Source organism: Rhinoderma darwinii, chromosome 11 (assembly GCF_050947455.1).
Source record: "Rhinoderma darwinii isolate aRhiDar2 chromosome 11, aRhiDar2.hap1, whole genome shotgun sequence".
Classification (NCBI taxonomy): Eukaryota; Metazoa; Chordata; class Amphibia; order Anura; family Rhinodermatidae; genus Rhinoderma; species Rhinoderma darwinii.
The window spans coordinates 87,544,640-87,569,114 of record NC_134697.1 but is presented as its reverse complement, the minus strand read 5'-3'; the positions used below and the strand labels follow the sequence as shown (position 1 = coordinate 87,569,114).

Below are 24,475 nucleotides of genomic sequence, written 5' to 3'. Positions count from 1 at the left end.
TGCTGCCATATATACTGTACACATGAATAATGCTGCCATATATACTGTACACATGAATAATGCTGCCATATATACTGGACACATGAATAATGCTGCCATATATACTATACACATGAATAATGCTGCCATATATACTGTACACATGAATAATGCTGCCATATATACTATACACATGAATAATGCTGCCATATATACTGTACACATGAATAATGCCGCCATATATACTGTACACATGAATAATGCCGCCATATATACTGTACACATGAATAATACTGCCATATATACTATACACATGAATAATGCTGCCATATATACTATACACATGAATAATGCCGCCATATATACTGGACACATGAATAATACTGCCATATATACTATACACATGAATAATGCTGCCATATATACTATACACATGAATAATGCTGCCATATATACTGTACACATGAATAATGCTGCCATATATACTATACACATGAATAATGCTGCCATATATACTATACACATGAATAATGCTGCCATATATACTGTACACATGAATAATGCCGCCATATATACTGTACACATGAATAATGCCGCCATATATACTGGACACATGAATAATACTGCCATATATACTGTACACATGAATAATGCCGCCATATATACTGTACACATGAATAATGCCGCCATATATACTGTACACATGAATAATGCTGCCATATATACTGTACACATGAATAATACCACCATATATACTGGACACATGAATAATGCTGCCATATATACTGGACACGTGAATAATGCTGTCATATATACTGTACACACAAATAATGCTGCCATATATACTGTACACATGAATAATGCCGCCATATATACTGGACACGTGAATAATGCTGTCATATATACTGTACACACAAATAATGCCGCCATATATACTGTACACATGAATAATGCCGCCATATATACTGGACACATGAATAATGCTGCCATATATACTGGACACATGAATAATGCTGCCATATATACTATACACATGAATAATGCTGCCATATATACTATACACATGAATAATGCTGCCATATATACTGTACACATGAATAATGCCGCCATATATACTGTACACATGAATAATGCCACCATATATACTGTACGCACTAATAATACCACCATATATACTGTACACAAGAATAATGCCGCCATATATACTATACACATGAATAATGCTGCCATATATACTATACACATGAATAATGCTGCCATATATACTGTACACATGAATAATGCTGCCATATATACTATACACATGAATAATGCTGCCATATATACTGTACACATGAATAATGCCGCCATATATACTGTACACATGAATAATGCCGCCATATATACTGTACACATGAATAATGCCGCCATATATACTGTACACATGAATAATGCCACCATATATACTGTACGCACTAATAATACCACCATATATACTGTACACAAGAATAATGCCGCCATATATACTATACACATGAATAATGCTGCCATATATACTATACACATGAATAATGCTGCCATATATACTGTACACATGAATAATGCTGCCATATATACTATACACATGAATAATGCTGCCATATATACTGTACACATGAATAATGCCGCCATATATACTGTACACATGAATAATGCCGCCATATATACTGTACACATGAATAATGCCGCCATATATACTGTACACATGAATAATGCCACCATATATACTGTACGCACTAATAATACCACCATATATACTGTACACAAGAATAATGCCGCCATATATACTATACACATGAATAATGCTGCCATATATACTATACACATGAATAATGCTGCCATATATACTGTACACATGAATAATGCTGCCATATATACTATACACATGAATAATGCTGCCATATATACTGTACACATGAATAATGCCGCCATATATACTGTACACATGAATAATGCCGCCATATATACTGGACACATGAATAATACTGCCATATATACTGTACACATGAATAATGCCGCCATATATACTGTACACATGAATAATGCCGCCATATATACTGTACACATGAATAATGCTGCCATATATACTGTACACATGAATAATACCACCATATATACTGGACACATGAATAATACTGCCATATATACTGGACACATGAATAGTGCCGCCATATATACTGGACACGTGAATAATGCTGTCATATATACTGTACACACAAATAATGCTGCCATATATACTGTACACATGAATAATGCCGCCATATATACTGGACACGTGAATAATGCTGTCATATATACTGTACACACAAATAATGCTGCCATATATACTGTACACATGAATAATGCCGCCATATATACTGGACACATGAATAATACTGCCATATATACTGTACACATGAATAATGCCGCCATATATACTGTACACATGAATAATGCCACCATATATACTGTACGCACTAATAATACCACCATATATACTGTACACAAGAATAATGCCGCCATATATACTGTACACATGAATAATGCCGCCATATATACTGTACACATGAATAATGCCGCCATATATACTGTACACATGAATAATGCTGCCATATATACTGTACACATGAATAATGCTGCCATATATACTATACACATGAATAATGCCGCCATATATACTGTACACATGAATAATGCCGCCATATATACTGGACACATGAATAATGCTGCCATATATACTATACACATGAATAATGCTGCCATATATACTATACACATGAATAATGCTGCCATATATACTGTACACATGAATAATGCTGCCATATATACTATACACATGAATAATGCTGCCATATATACTGTACACATGAATAATGCCGCCATATATACTGTACACATGAATAATGCCGCCATATATACTGGACACATGAATAATACCACCATATATACTGTACACATGAATAATGCTGCCATATATACTGTACACATGAATAATGCCGCCATATATACTGTACACATGAATAATGCCGCCATATATACTGTACACATGAATAATGCTGCCATATATACTGTACACATGAATAATGCCGCCATATATACTGTACACATGAATAATGCCGCCATATATACTGTACACATGAATAATGATGCCATATATACTGTACACATGAATAATGCTGCCATATATACTGTACACATGAATAATACCACCATATATACTGTACACATGAATAATGCTGCCATATATACTGTACACATGAATAATGCTGCCATATATACTGGACACATGAATAGTGCCGCCATATATACTATACACATGAATAATGCTGCCATATATACTGGACACATCAATAATGCTGCCATATATACTGTACACATGAATAATGCCGCCATATATACTGTACACATGAATAATACCACCATATATACTGTACACATGAATAATACCACCATATATACTGTACACATGAATAATGCTGCCATATATACTGTACACATGAATAATGCTGCCATATATACTGGACACATGAATAGTGCCGCCATATATACTATACACATGAATAATGCTGCCATATATACTGGACACATGAATAATGCTGCCATATATACTGTACACATGAATAATGCCGCCATATATACTGTACACATGAATAATACCACCATATATACTGTACACATGAATAATGCCGCCATATATACTGGACACATGAATAATACCACCATATATACTGTACACATGAATAATGCCACCATATATACTGTACACATGAATAATGCTGCCATATATACTGGACACATGAATAGTGCCGCCATATATACTATACACATGAATAATGCTGCCATATATACTGGACACATGAATAATGCCGCCATATATACTGGACACATGAATAATGCCGCCATATATACTATACACATGAATAATGCTGCCATATATACTGTACACATGAATAATACCACCATATATACTGGACACATGAATAATGCCGCCATATATACTGGACACATGAATAATGCCGCCATATATACTATACACATGAATAATGCCGCCATATATACTATACACATGAATAATGCCGCCATATATACTATACACATGAATAATGCCACCATATATACTGTACACATGAATAATGCCGCCATATATACTGGACACATGAATAATACCACCATATATACTGTACACATGAATAATACCACCATATATACTATACACATGAATAATGCCGCCATATATACTGGACACATGAATAATACCACCATATATACTGTACACATGAATAATACCACCATATATACTGTACACATGAATAATGCCGCCATATATACTGGACACATGAATAATACCACCATATATACTGTACACATGAATAATACCACCATATATACTGTACACACTAATAATGCCGCCATATATACTGGACACATGAATAATGCCGCCATATATACTATACACATGAATAATGCCACCATATATACTGTACACACTAATAATGCTGCCATATATACTGGACACATGAATAATACCACCATATATACTGGACACATGAATAATATATATGAGAGAATTGCCCGGTGTATACCTCTGACAGACGCTTACGACATATGCCAGTGTTTAGGCATAAGTCAGCCGTAGGCTGACATTTAAAAAAAAATTGTATTTGGAATAGTGTGGTCAACTGCGCCATTCCATACAGTTAAAAAAAGATTTACTGGCCCATGAATGCCAAAAGTGCCCTAAGGCCAGATTCACACGAACGAGCGCAAACTCCCATCTTCACAGATCCCCACAGACTTGAGTCAATGGAGGGATCCGTGAAAACGGAAGAAAATACGATATGTTCTATTTTTCAACGGACCCTTCACACGCTCTGTTGAAACGACGGTCGTGTGAATGGCACCACTGAAGTACATGCGTCCGTGTGACAGCGCTTGTTTTAACGGTCGCCACATGGACGTATACTACGGTCGTCTGAATTCGGCCTTAAGTTGTGGTGATACTGCAGGTATCAGGGCATGCTGAGAGTTGTAGTTTACCAACGCTTGGAGAGACACAAGTTGGGCACCTCTGCTCTACTACAAGAATCACGCATGAGCCCCCAGATGACTGGTTCTATATTCATCCATAACTGGAACATTTAAAGAGATATTCAGCTACATGTGGAATATTCTTAAAGGGGTTGTCCACAGGATAGGTCATCAGTATATCATCGGTGCGGGACCATCACCCGGACCCCGCCCCGAGCAGCTGCTCCGGCTACCTGCGGACACCGGATATTATTGTGCAGTATGCTATGTTCGGTGTTGGAAGCAGTTGGCGCCGTACATTGCATAGCGGCCGTGCTGCCGAACTGCAGCTCTGCTCCTATTCACTGCAGCTCTGCTCCTATTCACTGCAGCTCTGCTCCTATTCACTGCAGCTCTGCTCCTATTCACTGCAGCTCTGCTCCTATTCACTGCAGCTCTGCTCCTATTCACTGCAGCTCTGCTCCTATTCACTGCAGCTCTGGTCCTATTCACTGCAGCTCTGCTCCTATTCACTGCAGCTCTGCTCCTATTCACTGCAGCTCTGGTCCTATTCACTGCAGCTCTGCTCCTATTCACTGCAGCTCTGCTCCTATTCACTGCAGCTCTGCTCCTATTCACTGCAGCTCTGCTCCTATTCACTGCAGCTCTGGTCCTATTCACTGCAGCTCTGCTCCTATTCACTGCAGCTCTGCTCCTATTCACTGCAGCTCTGCTCCTATTCACTGCAGCTCTGCTCCTATTCACTGCAGCTCTGCTCCTATTCACTGCAGCTCTGCTTCTATTCACTTGAATACAGAACTTCAGCTCGGCCGCTATTCTGTGACTGGAGCCATCTGCTTCTAGCATGGACGTCCGCTGCCCGGAGGAAGCTGATTGGTGTGGGGTCCGGGTGTCGGACCCCCACAGATCATGAACGGTGGATAGGTCATCTGTTGTCCGGTAGTGGACAACCCCTTTAAGTATGGGTTTTACCTTTCACAAATGTCCTGAAACCTTGAGGCTCCACCACCGTGAACGAGTCAATTAAGCAGTGCCGGGCTGCTGGACGGGCTCCTCTCCTCTGGGGGGGGGGGGGTTTGGGGACACCGCTTCCTGTCGCCGCTTGATAACTGCTGGATTATACAGGGGCAGCCGACCCTTTTCCCTCTTCTCCTCCGCCATCTCTCGGAGGGTCGGATCAGTGGCCACTGTTATCGGGGCATTGTAGCTACCAACATTATGGGGTATTAGGGCGCTGTGGCATTCTATGTCATAAGGGCTACTGTGGCTGAAAATGCTATTCGGGCACTCTGGCTCTATAATACGGGGGATCTTTGGCAACCACTGTTATGGGGACACTATGACTCGCTGTTATGACGGCACTGTAGGGGGCTCTGTTATGGGCGCTTTAAGTCCGTTATTTTTATGAGGGCACTAGAGCTGTCCTGTCATAAGGATGTTTGGATAGCTTTGTTATGGAGGTACTGCAGCCTGTATTATGCGGGTAGCTGTCACTGTTATGGAAGCATTGCGGCTGGGTCTGTAATAAGGACAGTATGGCTGTCACTGTCATGGGGCACTGCGGCTGTCACTGTTATTGGGCACTGTGGCTGTCACTTTTATGGGGCACTGTGGCTGTCACTGTTATGGGGTACTGTGGCTGTCACTTTTATGGGGCACTGTGGCTGTCACTGTTATGGGGTACTGTGGCTGTCACTTTTATGGGGCACTGTGGCTGTCACTGTTATGGGGTACTGTGGCTGTCACGGTTATTGGGCACTGTGGCTGTCACTTTTATGGTGCACTGCGGCTGCCACTGTTATGGGGCACTGTGGCTGTCACTATCATGGGGCGCTGAGGCTGTCACTGTTATGGGGCGCTGAGGCTGTCACTGTTATGGGGCGCTGAGGCTGTCACTGTTATGGGGCGCTGAGGCTGTCACTGTTATGGGGCGCTGAGGCGGTCACTGTTATGGGGCACTGTGGCTGTCACTATCATGGGGCACTGAGGTTGTCACTGTTATGGGGAACTGTGGCTGTCACTGTCATGGGGCACTGAGGCGGTCACTGTTATGGGGCACTGTGGCTGTCACTATCATGGGGCGCTGAAGCTGTCACTGTTATGGGGAACTGTGGCTGACACTATCATGGGGCACTGCGGCTGTCACTGTTATTGGGCACTGCGGCTGACACTATCATGGGGCACTGCGGCTGTCACTGTTATTGGGCACTGCGGCTGTCACTTTTATGGGGCACTGTGGCTGTCACTGTTATGGGGCGCTGAGGCTGTCACTGTTATGGGGCACTGTGGCTGTCACTGTTATGGGGCGCTGAGGCTGTCACTGTTATGGGGCACTGTGGCTGTCACTGTTAGAGTATGTTCACACGACAACGCCAAATACGTCTGAAATTACGGAGCCGTTTTCAGGAGAAAACAGCCCCTGAATTTCAGACGTTTTTGCATGCACTCGCGTTTTTCGCGGCGTCTTTTACGGACGTAATTCGAGCTGTTCTTCATTGGAGTCAATGAAAAACGGCTCCAATTACGTCCCAAGAAGCGTCCTGCACTTGTTTGACGCGGGCGGAATTTTACGCGCCGTCTTTTGACAGCGACGCGAAAATGACAGCTCGTCTGCACAGAACATCGTATAACCCATTGCAAGCAACGGGCAGATGTTTGCCGACGTATTGGAGCCGTCTTTTCAGGCGTAATTCGAGGCGTAAAACGCCTCCATTACGTCTGAATAGAGGTCGTGTGCACATACCCTTATGGGGCACTGTGGCTGTCACTATCATGGGGCACTGTGGCTGTCAGTATTATGGGGCGCTGAGTCTGTCACTGTTATGGGGCACTGCGGCTGACACTGTTATGGGGCACTGTTGCTGCCACTGTTATGGGGCACTGTGGCTGTCACTATCATGGGGTGCTGTGGTTGTGACTGTTATGGGGAACTGAGTCTGTCACTGTTATGGGGCACTGCGGCTGTCACTATCATGGGGCGCTGAGTCTGTCACTGTTATGGGGCACTGCGGCTGTCACTATCATGGGGCGCTGAGGCTGTCACTGTTATGGGGCGCTGAGGCTGTCACTGTTATGGGGCGCTGAGGCTGTCACTGTTATGGGGCACTGCGGCTGTCACTATCCTGGCGTGCTGTGGCTGTCACTGTTATGGGGCTTGTCACTGTTAAGAAGACATTAGGGCTGTGAGTCTTATGGGAGCCCCATAGATGACTCGGTTATCAAGATAATGTGGCTGGTACTTTAATTTAGGCACTACAGCTGTTATGGAGGTACTTTGGCAACCACTGGTATGACAGCACTGTGTCAGGCTCTGTTGAGGGAAATTTCAGCCACAAATTCTGACGCGTGTGAATCCACCCTTATGGGGCGCTGGGTTTGTCACAATGTTTTGGGCACACAGGCTGTTACTATTAGGGGGCTGCTGTACCATGTAGTTATGGGCACTGAGTGACTTTTGGGAGGCACAGGGGTTCAATATGGTTGCCACTGTTATGGGATGCTATGACTACGATGGGGCACTGGGTTTGGCAATGTTGTGGGCACACAGGCTATTACTATTATGGGGCTGATGTAATTGTTACTGTTATGGGCACTGGTGCTGTGACTGTTTTTGGGGGCACAGGGGCTTTTACTGTTATAAGTGCACTATGGTTGTCACTGTTATAGGATGAAACAAATGTGACTACAAAGGGCGCACAGCGTTTGTCACTGTTGTGGGCACACGGGCTGTTATTATAATGGGGCTCCAGTATCATTTACTGTTATGGGCACAGAGGATTTTACTATTATCACTGTTATGGGGGCACACGGGCCATTACTATTAGGGGGCTGCTGTATCGTGTACTCTTATGGGCACTGGGACTGTGGTTGTCCCTGTGTAGGATGCTGTGACTCCCAGGGCCGCACTGTGGTGGTCTCAGATGTATTTTGGATGGTGCAGCACGTGAGAACATTTCTCCATCTCTTATTGCCTATGGGTCGTCCTTGTTTTTCCTCTTCTTGTATTTATAACATAATCAATGAGGAGCAGGAAGTAGAGTGGAACTTCTCAAGATACACAGAGGGAGGAAAGGAGTTCACCAGCCCACACCGGAAGTCCTTCATTACTTACACGCCCCTTCTAGCTAGCGAGTGACGATGGCCCCGCCTACAATGTCGTCATCAGTAATGGACAACACACCGGAAGTTGCTTGTATTTTGGACGCCGACTTCCTGGTCCGGACCCGGACAAGGTGAGAGGTTGCTGGGTGTGTGGGAACGCGTGTATATGGGCTCCTCACTATGTCTGTCGGTTTCGGAGGGTTTACACCTATAGGGAGGAACGTTAGAAAGAACTTGTCTCCCGCGGGAGAGGATTCATAATGTTGGTGAATTGATCATCTTGAATTATTAGGATTCCAAACTTCAGCACCAAAGGTCGTCCGTCCTATGGGCGCCTATCTTATATGTGCCCATCCTGTGAGTGTCCATTCTATATGTGCCCGTCCTAGGAGTGTCCATTCTATATGTGCCCGTCCTGTTTGCCACTTTTATGGTGTGACTAGCCTCTTTCCATAATAAAACATACCCTAAAACTTCGTCCACTCCAAACCATCTGACAGACTGTAATTCCGGACTGGATGTGGCCGCTTCTTGCTCATAATCCTTTAAAAAAATGTAAAATGATGAGAGCAGTAGTGGTTACCAAGATTCGAGATGTTGCTAATAGGACTACAACGTCCATTTCTCAGCTAAAAGACCTGTTGGGAGTCCTCATGTTCCCGTGACCGCCTCAGGACGCAAATACAGTTGAATCCAATGCTGAAGCAGGGAACCGTCCGCTCCCTGCTTCAGCCTTCACTGTCCACTCATCGAGGACTCCCCGGGCACAGCTGTGCCCGGCCAAGCCCTTAACCTCACTGTCTATGTATGGACAGTGACGTCCGGGGCTTCTCCTGGAGCGGAATCACTGGCCACAGCATGGCTAATGCTCTGGCTGAGGATCCGCCCCTAGAGGGTGCCCAAATGACGACGTCTACAGTGGGGGGGAGACTATCTTCAAGGGTGTGGCGCTGTCTACATGGGCACTGTGTGTGGAACTATCTACATGGGCAGCTCTGGGGCATTATACTGTATGGGGGCATTTGTGTTGGCTTTATATTCTATGGGGTTGTTATACCGTGGGGAGGCACTGTGGGATCATGATACTGGTGTGTGTATGGGCGGGGTTAGAGGCGTGGCTTTAAAGGAAAAGAATAAAGAGGTTGTCCCTCTTTACGATACTTGAAAGTTGGGAGGTGTATAATGTACTAGGAAACTGGGAAAAAAATGTTGTGGGGTGCAATGGGAAAAACGGCGATTGCTCCGCTGTTTTTTGGGATTAGTTTTTACGACGTTCAAGTGCAGTAAAAACGACTTGTTAACTTTATTCTGCGGATCGATACGATTACGGTGCTAATAATTTTCTATAGTTTTGCCGTTTAACATTTGGTTTGTGTCACCGTGTTCTGGAGCCATCGCTCTTTTTATTTTTTCATTCATTGAGCGGCATGAGGGTTATTTTTGCGGCGCGAGCTGTCGTTTTTATTGGTACCGTTTTGGGGCACGTGAGACTTTCTGTGGAAGACGAGGTGACTAATAACCAGCAATCCTGTCGCTTGATTTTTTTTTTCTCCATTTACTGTGCAGGATACATAACATTATAATTATTCGGATTGCTACGGACACGGCGATGCCAATAAGGTTAATTTTTTTTATTGTTTACATTATTTTACAGAAAAAACAGGCTTACCAGGGCACATGAACATGCGATTGTTAGGTGTATTGCCGGGGAGTTCTATTAAGCTCTGGCTGGTCATTAAGTGGTTATGGGCCAAAATAGGCCGCTCTTGTCATAGAGACATGTCAGATGTTATGATCGTGGGGTCCAGGTGCTGAGACCCCCACTTAAAGAGGCTCTGTCACCAGATTTTGCAACCCCTATCTGCTATTGCAGCAGATCGGCGCTGCAATGTAGATTACAGTAACGTTTTTATTTTTAAAAAACGAGCATTTTTGGTCAATTATGACCATTTTTATATTTATGCAAATGAGGCTTGCAAAAATACAACTGGGCGTGTTTAAAGTAAAAGTACAACTGGGCGTGTATTATGTGCGTACATCGGGGCGTGTTTACTACTTTTACTAGCTGGGCGCTGTGAAGAGAAGTATCATCCACTTCTCTTCAGAACGCCCAGCTTCTGGCAGTGCAGATCTGTGACGTCACTCACAGGTCCTTCGTGTCGGCCACATCGGCACCAGAGGCTACAGTTGATTCTGCAGCAGCATCAGCGTTTGCAGGTAAATCGATGTAGCTACTTACCTGCAAATGCTGATGCTGCTGCAGAATCAACTGTAGCCTCTGGTGCCGATGTGGCCGTCACGATGCAGGACCTGTGAGTGACGTCACAGATCTGCACTGCCAGAAGCTGGGCGTTCTGAAGAGAAGAGGATGATACTTCTCTTCAGAGCGCCCAGCTAGTAAAAGTAGTAAAAACGCCCCGATGTACGCACATAATAGACGCCCAGTTGGACTTTTACTGTAAACACACCCACTTGGACTTTTGCAAGCCTCATTTACATAAATACAAAAATGGTCATAACTTGGCCAAAAATGCTCGTTTTTAAAAAAAATAAAAACGTTACTGTAATCTACATTGCAGCGCCGATCTGCTGCAATAGCAGATAGGGGTTGCAAAATCTGGTGACAGAGCCTCTTTAAGCTGAAACGAAGGTGCAGAATCTCAGCTGAGCGTCCTGCACCTCTTGTCTGTGATTGTTGTTCCTCGCTGGACGTCTCATAGATGTTTTAGGTGAACCCGTCTCCACCCTAAGGCCTTATTCACACGGACCTATATAATTCATTGTGGCCGTTCACACGACAGTAGGTTTCAACGGACCGTGCGGAGGGTCCTTGAGAGAATAGGACATGTCCTATTTTTTTCACGCATCCCTCCACAGGCCCTCGTCTATGGGGGATGCGTGATATCGCATCCCGCAGAGCACAGATGCACCTCTGACATGAAAAACGGCCAAGATGCGCAACGCCCGTGTGAATAAGGCCTAACAAGTAGAGCTGATCACAGTGTTCCCGGATGAGGGAAGCTTGAGGAACACACTGGTGCACGGCTCGTTACAGTGTCTCTTCTAATGATCCCAGCTCCTCCACTGGAAGTAAACAATAATGTTCCTCCTGAATAACAGCAAGCAGAGATTTTGAAAACCATAAGGAATTAAAGGAAACCTGGAACGTTAAAATGCTGTCCAATCTGTGGGCAGCCCGATCTAGAGCAGGAGGAGCCGTGTGTGTATATGGGTGCGCTGCAGGTGGTTTTATGTTACTGCAGAAATGCCGGTGTGTATCTTGTGCTGCCGTCTTACTTGCTGCTACACAATTTTAAGTTTATGTATCTCGTAACTGTCTGATATATGCCGGTTCCAGCTCTGGGACACCCTCCTATCTGCAGAACAGGGGTCACCCATCCCACCTGGTAAGGAAGCCGCTAGCTGCCAAATCCAGGAGTAGAATGGATGGGGAAATCTCTCAGTTGATTCTTATGGGAGTTCCGGAAATGGCTGAAGAAACTGACTTGGCTGTTTCCGCAACTCCAATGGGAATCAATGCTGGGACCCGCATCTATCAGACATTTATGGCATGTCCCATGGATATATCATAAATGTCTTAAATGGGAAATAACTTTTTTCTGTGTTCTGATTTGAAAACATTTTTTTACAAAATATTATTCTTTTTTTCCCGACAGACTTGTATTAGCAAAATCTGATACCAAAATAGCCCCATACAGACTGTGGTGACAAAATGGGCGTGGACAAGGTCAGGCGTCACATGACTGAGGACATATTAAAACTGACTTTGGAGATCATATATCTGCTGACCGGAGAGGTGAGAGATACAGGAATTCTGTCACGTAACGTTTCTTATCCCTCTTTATAAAACGTGGACATGACCTGGACGGGATATTCTTGGAATTATTTCACATGGCAAAACTCTTATGTTTAAATATATTTAGGATTATGGACCAATGAAGTCCAGGAAACATGTGACGTCCAGCAGTCGACCCAGCGTGTCAGCAGAATGGAGCACGACCCAAAGCCCCATCTCCGAGCCTCCACCTCACCCCGTAATACAAGAGCAGAAGATCCTAGAAATCACCAACAAGATCATTTATCTGCTGACTGCAGAGGTGAGTGCTGCTGGGAAATAGAGAGCGCGCGAGAGCTATAGAGAGAGATAAAATCACATACTATATGGTCAAAAGTATATGGACACCCCTCCTAATTATCGCGTTCAGACGTTTCCGCCACACCCATTGCTAAAAGTTGCATAAAATCATGCACACAGCCATGCAATCTCCAAAAACAGACGTTGGTAGTAGTATGGGTCGTACATAAAGTGTCATGGGATGCTACCTTTGCCACAAGTCAGTTTGTGAAATGACTGATCTGTCCGGTCACCTGTAATAATTGTTGTAAAGTGGAAGCGTCTGAGTAACAAAGGCACGAAAAGGTAAACCGCGCAAATTGATAGAGCGAGGCCACCGAGTGAGGAAGTATGTGACGTGTAAAAATTGTCTATCTGCTGTTGCATCACTCACTAGAGATCCAAACTGCATCTGGAAGAGTGCGGACAGAGCTTCATGGAACGAGCCTAAGATCACAATGCGCAATGCCAAGTGTGGATGGAGTGGTGTAAGAGGCGGCCACTAGACTCTGGAGCAGCCTGTTATCTGGAGCGATGAATCACGTTTCACTATCTGGCTGTCTGATGGAGGAATCTGGCTTTGGTGGGTGCCAGGAGAACGCTGCCTACCGGAATGAATACTGTCTACTGTAAAATATAGGGAAGGATGGATAATAGTCCGGGCTGGTTTTCAGGTTTGGTGCCTTATTTCCAGTGAAGGATAATATTAATGCTACAACATACAAAGACATTTTAGACAATCGTAGCTTCTATCTTTGCGGCAACAATTTGGGATATGTCCCATTCCAGTTCGAGCATGAGGTCCATAAAAACCTGGTGTGAAGGAACTGAAGTGGTCTTCACAGAGCCCTGACCTTAAGCATATCCATCACCTTTGGGTTGAAATGTAACGCCACTCATCCCAGAAAAGCGGGGGCTGTTCTAGCCGCAAAAGAAGCCACAACTCGGTAAGAACGCCTATGGTTTTGTAACGGGATGTCCAACAAGCTCATATAGGGGTGATGGTCAGGTGTCCACATACTTTTGGCCATATTGTCTGTGTGAGCTGCAGTCCACATGAATACATTAAGTTGGATGTAAGCCTGTGGACTGCAGCTGTCACTCCATAGTAAAAATCAATCAGTAGCGCTACAAAAAGTCTGTGTAGCCCTGGCCTGTCTGTTTTCATTTTGCTAGGGCTTTCTGTGGGAGGGATTACCATGCGAAGGACTACAGTTCCCATGATTCCTCTTTTCTCAGAGATTGCCTATATTTAGTTGCTTGCATGCCTCTCCATTACAAGGTGTAAGGTAGTGCTGTAATTACTTTGTCTGCTATGGTATTTTGTTGCTCACTGCACAATCTGCTGCCCAGCATGTGAAACGTGATCCCTCCAGACGTAAAATGTGATGTGATTAATGACCTCCCCTACACTAATGGGAAGGGAGATAACCAAATGTTCAATGAAAGGAACATCACACAAGCAGTAGGTGAACACTAAGAGCATGGTCATGTGGAGTCAGCCTTACAGAGGCATCTAATATTACTGAATTTAAAGGGGTGGTCTGAGCACGGGGCGTTTTTTCACACTGATGACTTATCCATAGGATAGATCAACAGTATATGATCGTGGGGATCTGGATCCACACCGATCAGTCGTTCCGAGCATCGGAAGCTATGCAGTGGTCTTTTCCGGAAGCTGAAGGCTATGACCACTGTATATTCAAGTGAAGGGAGCTGCAGTACCCCAGCACAGCCACTATACAGTGTATGGAGACATATGCTTCCAGCAATGACCACTGCATAACATCCGTTGACTGGAGGCAGCTGATCGGTGCGGGTTCTGGGTGTAGGACCCCCGCCGATCACACACTGATGACCTATCCTGTGGACAGGTCATCAGTATGAAAAACCGCCCCGTGCCCAGATTAATGGATGAAAAAGACCTCACCGCAGGTGTTGCCTGGATGATGACCGTATCATTGTGTGTGTCAGGTCCCTACAAAGCATCAAGAAGAAAATGGTGATTCTTCAATGGAGGAGTGGGAGTATTTGGAAAGAAGCAAGAACCTTAAGAAGAAAGTCAAGATGGAGTCTCCCGAACACCACACTTCACCAGGTGGGGATTTTTAAAGTTCGCTTTGTACCAAGTATACGGGATCTTTTTCAAAGCAGGCAAATCTGTGATATTTACAAATTTTAATTTGAAATCAGAAACTTAAATTTTAACACTTCATAAATCATAACTGGTCTGAGGGCTCAGGTCTGGGGCTTGTTTTTACCCATTCCCAGCTTCTCATTCGCCAAGAAAGTTTGGTAAAAGAAGTGCCCATCTTCAAGCTTATATCTCCATCACAAGTAGGTGCTAGATCCCACATCATGGCGGATTTATCAGTCGCTCGCATTTCGTGGCTACTGCCGCTGTACCCGCCAGATCAGTGACAGGAGCACAGCTGTTATACACAGAGAGGCTCCGACCGGAATTGGAGAGAACTCAGATTCTGGCAGTTTAATCCCTTAGATGCTGCGGTCAATAGCGACAGCGGCATCTAAGGTGTTTGCTCCCGCTGTCACCCCGTTGGCACACCCGCAACACTTTTGCGGGGCGCCAATAGGTTTCTATTGCAGCTGGAAAAACAAAAAAGTTACAGCTTTTGAAATGTGACGATGCAAAGACAAAGAATTTTCTTTTTAAAAGGGTTTTTGTGTGCAAACATAGTAAAACATCTACATAATTAATATCGCCATAATATCGCCGTGTTATTTACGCCGCATATTGAACAGCGTAAATTTAAATTGCAAAAAACAATGCTGGAAAAGCTGTTGTTTTTTTTTTCAATTCCACAATTTTTTTTTTAAAATAAAAGTTAATCAATATACGATGTGCCCCCAAAATGGTGCAATTGAAAAATACAACTCGTCCCTCAAAAAAACAAACAAGTCCTCATACGGCTGTGTCGACGGAAAAAGAAAAAAAGTTATGACTCTTGGAAATGCGACGGTGAAAAAAAGAAAAAAATACACAACAGCTCAAGGTGAACATATGACCTATCCAAGCAAAACGAATTCTATACATGTAAGGGTATCTACACTATGAGGCCGTATGTCACTTTTTTTTATTCTAAAAATCATTCCTAAAAGGGGTTGTCCAGTCCTCCAGTATAGGCCATTAACGTCTGATCGGTGGAGGTCCGACTCCCGGCACCCACGCTGATCAGCTGTTTTGAAGGGGTTGCAGCTCTCATACGAGCTTTGCTTCCCCTTCATTCTTTATCTGCTTGTACTGTGAATCGCCAAAACACATGTAGCGGGCGTTCACAGTATTACATTGGAGTGAATGGCAGAAGGCTGTAATACTGTGAACCCCCGCTACATGTGTTTTGGCGATTCACAGTACAAGCAGATAAAGAATGAAGGGGAAGCAAAGCTCGTACGAGAGCTGCAACCCCTTCAAAACAGCGGATAGGCGGGGGTGCCGGGTTCGGAACCAGACTGATCAGAAGTTAGTGGTCATCAATTTTTAGTGACTGAAAAACTCCATTAAGGGCTAGTTCACACAGTTTTTTGGCACAGTTTTTTGGCACAGTTTGTGACGCGGAAACCGCGTTGGGAACCGCTCAAAAAAAAACCGTCCAAAGTCGCGTTCCATTGATTTTAATGGAAGGCGGAGGCAAAAAAAACAAAACTATATGCTCTTTCTTCCCGCGGTTCCATCTCTGACCTCTCACTGAAATGAATGGGAGGCAGTGGTTTTCTCTGCGTTTTTTTTGCCCACGGCGCTCAAAGGCCGCAGCCAAGAAATTCCACAAAAAAACGTGGCAGAGAAAGTGCAGGCAGGCGAAAATCTGCCTCAACCTTCCTGAAGAAATTGAGGCAGAATTTTCTGCCTGCAAAAAAAAACTCCGTGTGAACAGGGCCTACGACTCTTGAAAGCAGTATTGTCATGCTGAGAAGCCTCCTACTCTTTGCTAATATATAGCTCTGTTTCAACCTCTTACCACAATGTATTTCACTCTCAACAGAATTCACTGATGACACAGACATATCCGGAGGTTCCCCCTCCCCCATTTCTTCGTGGGATGGTCCTATTGCAATAAGCATAAAGACTGCAAAATCCTCATCAGATGTCTCTGATAATATTGATGGTCCAGAGAACGCTAGAGAGACACCGTCTTCATGTAATGAACCATGTCCCACCAAGACTAAAATCTTTACCCGTACACAGTACTCACCTCCCCGTGTTAAGGAGGAACCTGTCCCATGTGGTGAAGGAAATATCTCGAACACAGACCTCTACTCACAGACTGACCATTCACCATATACATATTTTCATAATAAAGAAGAATCCATGTCGGATGAAGCAGAAAATCTCGCCAACTCTGAAATGTCCACAGATCCCCAACGATACACTGACCTTTATGCACCTATCGATTGTGAAAGCCAAGTTCGAATTCCTCATATTAAGGAGGAACCAGTCTCCGGTGATGAAGAAAATCTCACGGACCGTCCATTACCATCGTGGGTTTATTCTAAAAGTGACAACAAATGTAGAAAGAAAGATCCCATGTGTTTCATATGTGTAGAATGTGGAAAGAATTTTCCATACAAGTCGCATCTCCTTCGGCATCAGAAGATTCACATGGAAGAGAGGCCATATACTTGTCCCGAATGTGGCAAAAGCTTTAAGTTGAATTCCAATCTTCTAAGTCACCAGCGAATCCACACGGGACAGAGGCCTTTTTCCTGCTGTCAGTGTGGGAAGCGTTTTATCAGCAAGTCCGAGCTTGTTAAACACTCGAGAATCCACACAGGGGAGAAGCCATACCCTTGCTTGGATTGTGGAAGGCGTTTTTCACGAGTATCCAATCTGATCGACCACAATAAAATACACACGGGTGAAAAGCCGCATTGCTGTTCAGAATGTGGCAAGGGTTTCCGACGTCATTCCAACCTACTAAGCCACCAGAAGACTCACACAATGGAAAAAGTGTATTCCTGCCCACAATGTTCGACATGTTTCCTCGACAAATCGGAACTTCTTAAACACCAGAAGACTCACTCGGAATAAAACAGTATTTCTCCACTAAACGTAGACTTATTTGTAAATACGCGTTTTGACCCATGAGATGTCTCCCAAGGAAAAAAAAACTATTCAGTTGTTGGATGCCAGCAATACCACCAAAAATGCGTAGTAATGCAGGTGATATTTTTATTCCGGGGTTCATCTGTACGTTTTTGTCAAATGTTTTTGAAATCCACAAACGTAAAAATAATATAACAGGTATTAAATTTTTGTAAATCTCATTGTAAGGCCTCCTTCACGCACACAATTTTTTGGGACATTTTAAACCATCAAAAAACGCTAGCCGTTTTCAAATGTTTTTATTTGGTGTTTTGTACACTCAGTGTTTTTATTTCTTCTGTTTTTGAGGTCTTATACAGAAGCCTATGGGAAAAACCCCATACCCAGAGCATGCTGTATTTGGGGGGGAAACGCAGCGGACTACAAAATTGCCTCAAACCAAAACGGAGTTGTGTGTAGTGAATTTGATGTTTTACTTTAGACTTTACTGTAACATCTGACCGCACTTAAAAATTAATTAAAAGCGCCACAAAAAACGCACAAACAACGCAAAAAGCAGTGTGTGAATCCAGTCTAAAGAAAATGAGGTTGGCCCAACCGTGCCATTTTCAATGCACGTTCATAGGCTCTTGTCTAGTTTCCTGATCAGTAATAAAGCGCAACGCATTTATCGTAGCTTATTTTTATCGGTTCCTTGAGAAAAAGATCCTTCTGAGCTGAGGATTTTTATAAAGTTATTGCATCTATGGTGCTTAAACTCATCCAGTGGCATGTCAAATCATGTGGTTGGTTTGGATAGAGTTGGTCTTGATTACAGGGACCTAATGAACATCGGTAGATGTGGTTAAGACCTTCATGTGCCATGATGAACTGGTACGTCGTAGTGGGGGGTGTATGGAGCGGGCTCATGGGCTGAGCTTGCTCCATGCACTGTGGGTGTCAGGTGTATATTAGACCTCACTTCAACAGATAACTCCGATCCTGTTGTTTAACCACTTCGATGTCGTGGTCAATAGCGACCTCCACGATCAAACGATTGCATGTCCCCTTGTGGGACGAAATAAAAAATGTGAAAATAGATTTAATAAAGATTTTAACAATATTTTTTTTTTTTTTTTTTTTAAAAGTCAACTTTTTTTGTCATGATTCGTATCACCGTGTCCTTAAGTCTGAATTATTACAGTATGACAATATGTATCCAACGCGGTGAACGCCGTAAAAAAAAAAAAAAAGATTACCCTGTAAAAAAAAAAAAAACAATCAACGGGGAAAAAAGTTATGGGTCAAAGGTGACATGAAAAAAAAAACTATATCAATTGAGTATCACCCTAATCTTACTGACCCGCAGAATAAGGTTAACGTGTCTTAACTGCCTGGTGAATGCTGTAAAAAAAATATACAACAATGGGGAAATAGCTGTTTTTTCCCGTTCCACTTTACAAACTAGTTTTTTTAAAAAGTGCATACATTAAATTGTGCCTTTAAAAAACAATCCCGCACACGGCTATATCAATGGAAAAATAAAAAAAAGTTCCGGCTCTTGGAAAGCTCTAAAGAACGAAATTGAAAAAAACAAAAAATGGCATGGATCTTAAGGGGTTAAAGGCTTGTATACTGGGGTACTACATAAGAAGCATTTCCCTTTTATCATTGGAATGTTTCCCATCAATTCTGGGGGTGATTCTGACAGAAGACGACCTTTATTCTGCCTGTGGAGCAATGGACATGGGTCATAAAACATCCTGCAGTCATTGACATTAGCTGGGAAGTCATGTGGAATTGAATATCTGAGAAATGCACCCACTCATACGCAGCATTTAAGAAGTTTACAGAGCAAGGGAGCTCCCTCTGTCACCCAGCGGCGGCCCGCAAATACCTCAGATGGGGTGCCATGGCTATATGCCTATTATGCCGTGTCCGAGGTATGGCCTAATAGATTGCCTGTTAGTTTTACACGGACAGGCAGTAATGCTTTGGTATACTAAGCATATCAAAGCATTATATCAACGATCAGAAGATCGCATAGTGAAGTCCCCTAGTGGGGCTGAAAAAACAAGTAATAAATGTTAAATATTTAATAAAAGATTAGTTTTAAAAAAAATCCATTAAAAAGTGGTTTTATTTAGGAAAAAGTGTAAAAAAGAAACAAAGTATACATATGGTATCGCTGCAACCATAGGGACCCAAACAATGAAGTTCACTTGTAAATGAAACTGCAAGGTGAACGACGTAAATAAATAAAAAAACGATGGCGGAATTACTATTTTTTTCCATTGCCCCCCAAAAAATATTAAGTTAATCAAGTCCCATGGTCCCATGTACCCCAAAAAAGTACCAAGGAGAACTAAGTCTCGTCCCGCAAAAAAAAAAAAAGCCCTCATATCACTGCATTGATGGAAAAATAATAAAGTTACGGCTCTTGGAAAGAGACGATGCAAAAAATGAAAATTTACTCACCAAAATTTTTATTTCCTGGAGTCCGTAGGCAGCACAACACATATGGGTTTTAGTCCCCTAGGTACAATCAAGCAGAGACAGGTTAATTAGCAATAAGCAATTAAACAATTAAGGACTTCCCCTATAAGTATGTACCAGAAACCGGGCCCCAGCGTATTTTTATGAAGCAATAGTCATAAGTCATGCCAGGGGGGAAGCTTGTGCTGCCTACGGACTCCAGGAAATAAAAATTTTGGTGAGTAAATTTTCGTTTTCCTGATCGTCCTTAGCAGCACAACACATATGGGACTTGCCCAGCAATAGCTATATGGGTGAGATAGCAGACGCCATTTCCAGCACTCTTTTGCCAAATAGAGAACCCTCTGATGCCAGTAAGTCGAGCCTGTAGTGCTTGACAAGGGTTGATGTGGATGCCCACGTAGCAGCTCTGCAGATTTGAGCCAGTGGGATATGCCCGACTTCTGCCCATGTAGCTGTAGAGCGTGTGGAATATGCCCTGATCTGCAGAGGAGATTGAAGGTCACTGAGATGATCGCATTTTAATAGTTGATCTAATCCACCTGGCTAGGGTGGCTTTACTTGCTTTTTGTCCCTTATTAGGGACAAGCCTTTGAATATAGGTGAGAACTGCTATTCTCACATCCAGTGTATGCCAATTCTCCTGATCTTCACCTTGGGGATGAGGGAAAAGAACTGGCAATAATATCTCTTGGTTTATATTCCTAAAGGAAGGAACTTTAGGGAAGAACCCAGGCAGGGTACGTAGTAGAAGACAATCTCCCAGGTCCCTCAAATATGGTTCTTTGAAGGAGAGGGCCTGCAGCTTGCTTATGCGCCTGGCCGACGTGATTGCCACCAGGAAGAAGGCCTTGAAGGAGAGAGATCTGATGGATGACTCTTGCATGGGTTCAGACGGTGGCTTTGTTAGAGCCGACACCACTATTGAAAGGTCCCAGGAAGGAGAGGGTAACTGAGAGACTGGGCTAAGGTTTCTTAAAGCCTTGGAGAAGGTCTTCACCAACTGCTGAAACCATTGAAGAAACAATTTTGCAATTGTGCATTAATTGCCGTGAACTGCACCTTAAGGGTATTTAGCTTCAAGCCTTTATTGAAACCCTCCTGAAGAAATTTCAGGATAGTATTCAGAGAGACTACGTTTGCCGAATTTTTAGAGCACCAGGAGGTAAACCGGGTCCAAACTCTGTTGTATACTTTGACCGTTGAAGGTCATCTAGCTGACAGCAAGGTATTAATAACTTCTGCTAAAAGTCCCATTTCTGTCAGGTTCTCCCGGTCAGTCTCCAGGCTGTGAGATGTAGACTGCGAGGGTTCGGGTGATACACCCGTTTCTGGGACAGGAGGTCCGGTGATACTGGTAGTTTCAGGAACCTGCCCTTCGAGAGAGACAATGCTAGGGAGAACCAGGCCCTGTGGGGCCAAAATGGCAGGATTGCAATAGCTTCCGCTTTCTCGTCCCGAACTTTTTTTCAATACTCTGGGTATTAAGGGGAGGGGAGGAAAAATGTAGATTTATTTTCCTCCCCAACTGACAGACAGGCCATCTAATGCTACTGCATGGTGGGTGTGGTACAGAGAACAGAAGCTAAAGACTTTGTTGTTCTCTTCTGATGCCATCACATCCATGTCTGGCATTCCCCACGTAGCAGCTAAGTTGCTGAAAACCTGAGGGTTGAGACGCCACTCCCGTGGATGGAGGATATTGTGGCTGAGGAAGTCTGCATCTGTTCTGAACCCATAGGTGATCTACATGAGCACCCCAGCCCCAGGAGGAGGCATACGTTGTGAGGACTTTCTGTGGTGGGGGAACCAGAGACCTGCCGGACCGGAGAGTGTCCGGGATTAACCACCAGCTGAGGTCTTGAATGGTGAAGTTGGAGACTTCGAAGAGAGCGTCCAGATTTCTGACATTTTTGTCCCAGGCTCTGAGGATGTCGAGCTGTAATGATCTCATGTGGGCTTTGGCCCAGGGGACCGCATCTATGGATGAGGTGATTAGACCTAGGATTTTCATAGCTCCTCGAACCGATATATTCGGATGGCAAATAAGGTGTTCAATTGAACCCCGGATTGCAGCAATCCTCTCTGGAAACAATTTGACTGTCATCGACTGGGAATTCACCATGAACCCTAAAAATTTCAGATTCTGTGATGATGAGAGCTGTGACTTTCTGAAGTTCACCAGGAGCCTGTGAAAGTGAAGAAACTCCAATGTGGTTTGGAGATGTTGGTGTAGAAGGGACTCTGATGATCCTTTTATTAGCCAGTCGTTCAAGTAAGGGACCACACATATCCCTTTCAGCCTCAGTGCTGCTGTTAGGACCACCACGATTTTCGTGAACACATGGGGTGCCGACGAAATCCCGAGGGGTAGGCAGGTAAATTCGAAGTGCTGTACTCCGCCTTGCTTCTGGACAACCAATCGAAGGAACCTTTTGTGCGCGTTCAGAATCGGGACATGCAGGTATGCGTCCGTGAGGTCGATTGTTGCCAGCACATCGTTCCTTTCCAGAAGGTTCATCACTGACCGGATAGTCTCCATCTTGAAGGTTTTCCTCACCAGATATTGATTGAGGAAAGTTAGGTCTATTACCAGCCTCCAACTGCCATCTGATTTGGGCACAGGGAACACTCTGGAGTAAACTCCTTGCCCTTTTTCTGAGACTGGGACATCTTCCAGGGCTGCTTTCTGGAGCAAGTCCATGAGCTTCTGCAGGTCTATCGGGTTGTGATGCCTGTTGAGGAAAAAGTGAACTGTGGGGAGAGTTCTGAACTCCAAAGAGTATCCTCTCCCGATGGTTGCCGTCACCCAGTCGTCGGATGATGTCACCAACCACCGAGAGGAGAATCTCTGAAGCCTTGCTCCTACTTGTAGGATTGGCTGGGCGTCATAAACTGTTTGTATTTTGAGCGATGACATCACTTCCGCACCAATCCATGCCTCTAATGCTGAGCAGCACTTCTGGGTAACCGGGAGAGCGCGGGCAGGCGGTCCGGAATCCACTTCGGACCTAGACGAACGGGGGATGCTCCAACAGGGGGTCCTCCTCCCCTGCTACCATTACCATGATCAGGTAAGGTGCCCCGTCGCTGTGTACCAAGACGTTGACCGCCATTTTGGTACACCTTCGTGGCTGAGGGACAGAGGTGCAGCCCGGAATAATCTTTTCCTCTGTTAGAAGGACAGGGTACTGTCTCCGTACTGACCTAAGAGAGAGAGAAAAAATACGCAGTTTCCGGTACATACTTATAGGGGAAGTCCTTATTTGTTTAATTGCTTATTGCTAATTAACCTGTCTCTGCTTGATTGTACCTAGGGGACTAAAACCCATATGTGTTGTGCTGCCAAGGACAATCAGGAAACAAATAATTTCAGTTCAAAAGTGTTTTTATGGTGCAAAAGTCGTAAAACATAAAAAAAACCTCTACATATGTGGTATCGTCGTAATCTTACCGACCCACAGAATAAAGGTAACGTCTTATTTATGCCGCACGGTGAATGGCGTAAAATTTTAAATGCATAGAACTAGGTTTTTTTTTCTATTCTCCCCCCAAAAAAGTTAATCAAAAAATTATGGTTCCCAAAATGGTGCCATTGAATAATACAACTAATCCCGCAAAAATAAAGTCCTTATACAGCTATGTCGACGGAAAAATAAAAGCTCTTTAAATGTGCCGATGGAAAAACAAAATAAGTT

General features: G+C 43.8%; 1 protein-coding gene across 3 annotated transcripts; it reads left to right on the top strand.

Moving 5' to 3' along the window:
* The first annotated feature begins 9,154 nt into the window (after nt 1-9,154).
* On the top strand, nt 9,155-19,428 carry LOC142663722 (uncharacterized). Of its 3 annotated transcripts, none has more exons than XM_075842517.1 (5): nt 9,155-9,236; nt 12,783-12,922; nt 13,050-13,223; nt 15,215-15,338; nt 17,242-19,428. In XM_075842517.1, the coding sequence occupies exons 2-5, from the start codon at nt 12,839-12,841 to the stop codon at nt 18,285-18,287; spliced, it is 1,428 nt and encodes a 475-aa protein (XP_075698632.1). In that variant the 5' UTR covers nt 9,155-9,236; nt 12,783-12,838; the 3' UTR covers nt 18,288-19,428. The 3 variants fall into 3 exon arrangements, with proteins under 3 accessions (XP_075698632.1, XP_075698633.1, XP_075698634.1); XM_075842518.1 differs by lacking the exon at nt 9,155-9,236 and adding an exon at nt 9,256-9,462; XM_075842519.1 differs by lacking the exon at nt 9,155-9,236 and adding an exon at nt 10,684-10,725.
* Nucleotides 19,429-24,475: the final 5,047 nt, after the last annotated feature.

Coding starts and splice junctions, on each gene's coding strand:
- LOC142663722 (XM_075842517.1), top strand. CDS start 12,839: ATGGGCGTGGACAAGGTCAGGCGTCACATGACTGAGGACATATTAAAA. Junction 12,923..13,049: donor TATATCTGCTGACCGGAGAG/GTGAGAGATACA, acceptor AAATATATTTAG/GATTATGGACCAATGAAGTC. Junction 13,224..15,214: donor TTTATCTGCTGACTGCAGAG/GTGAGTGCTGCT, acceptor TGTGTGTGTCAG/GTCCCTACAAAGCATCAAGA.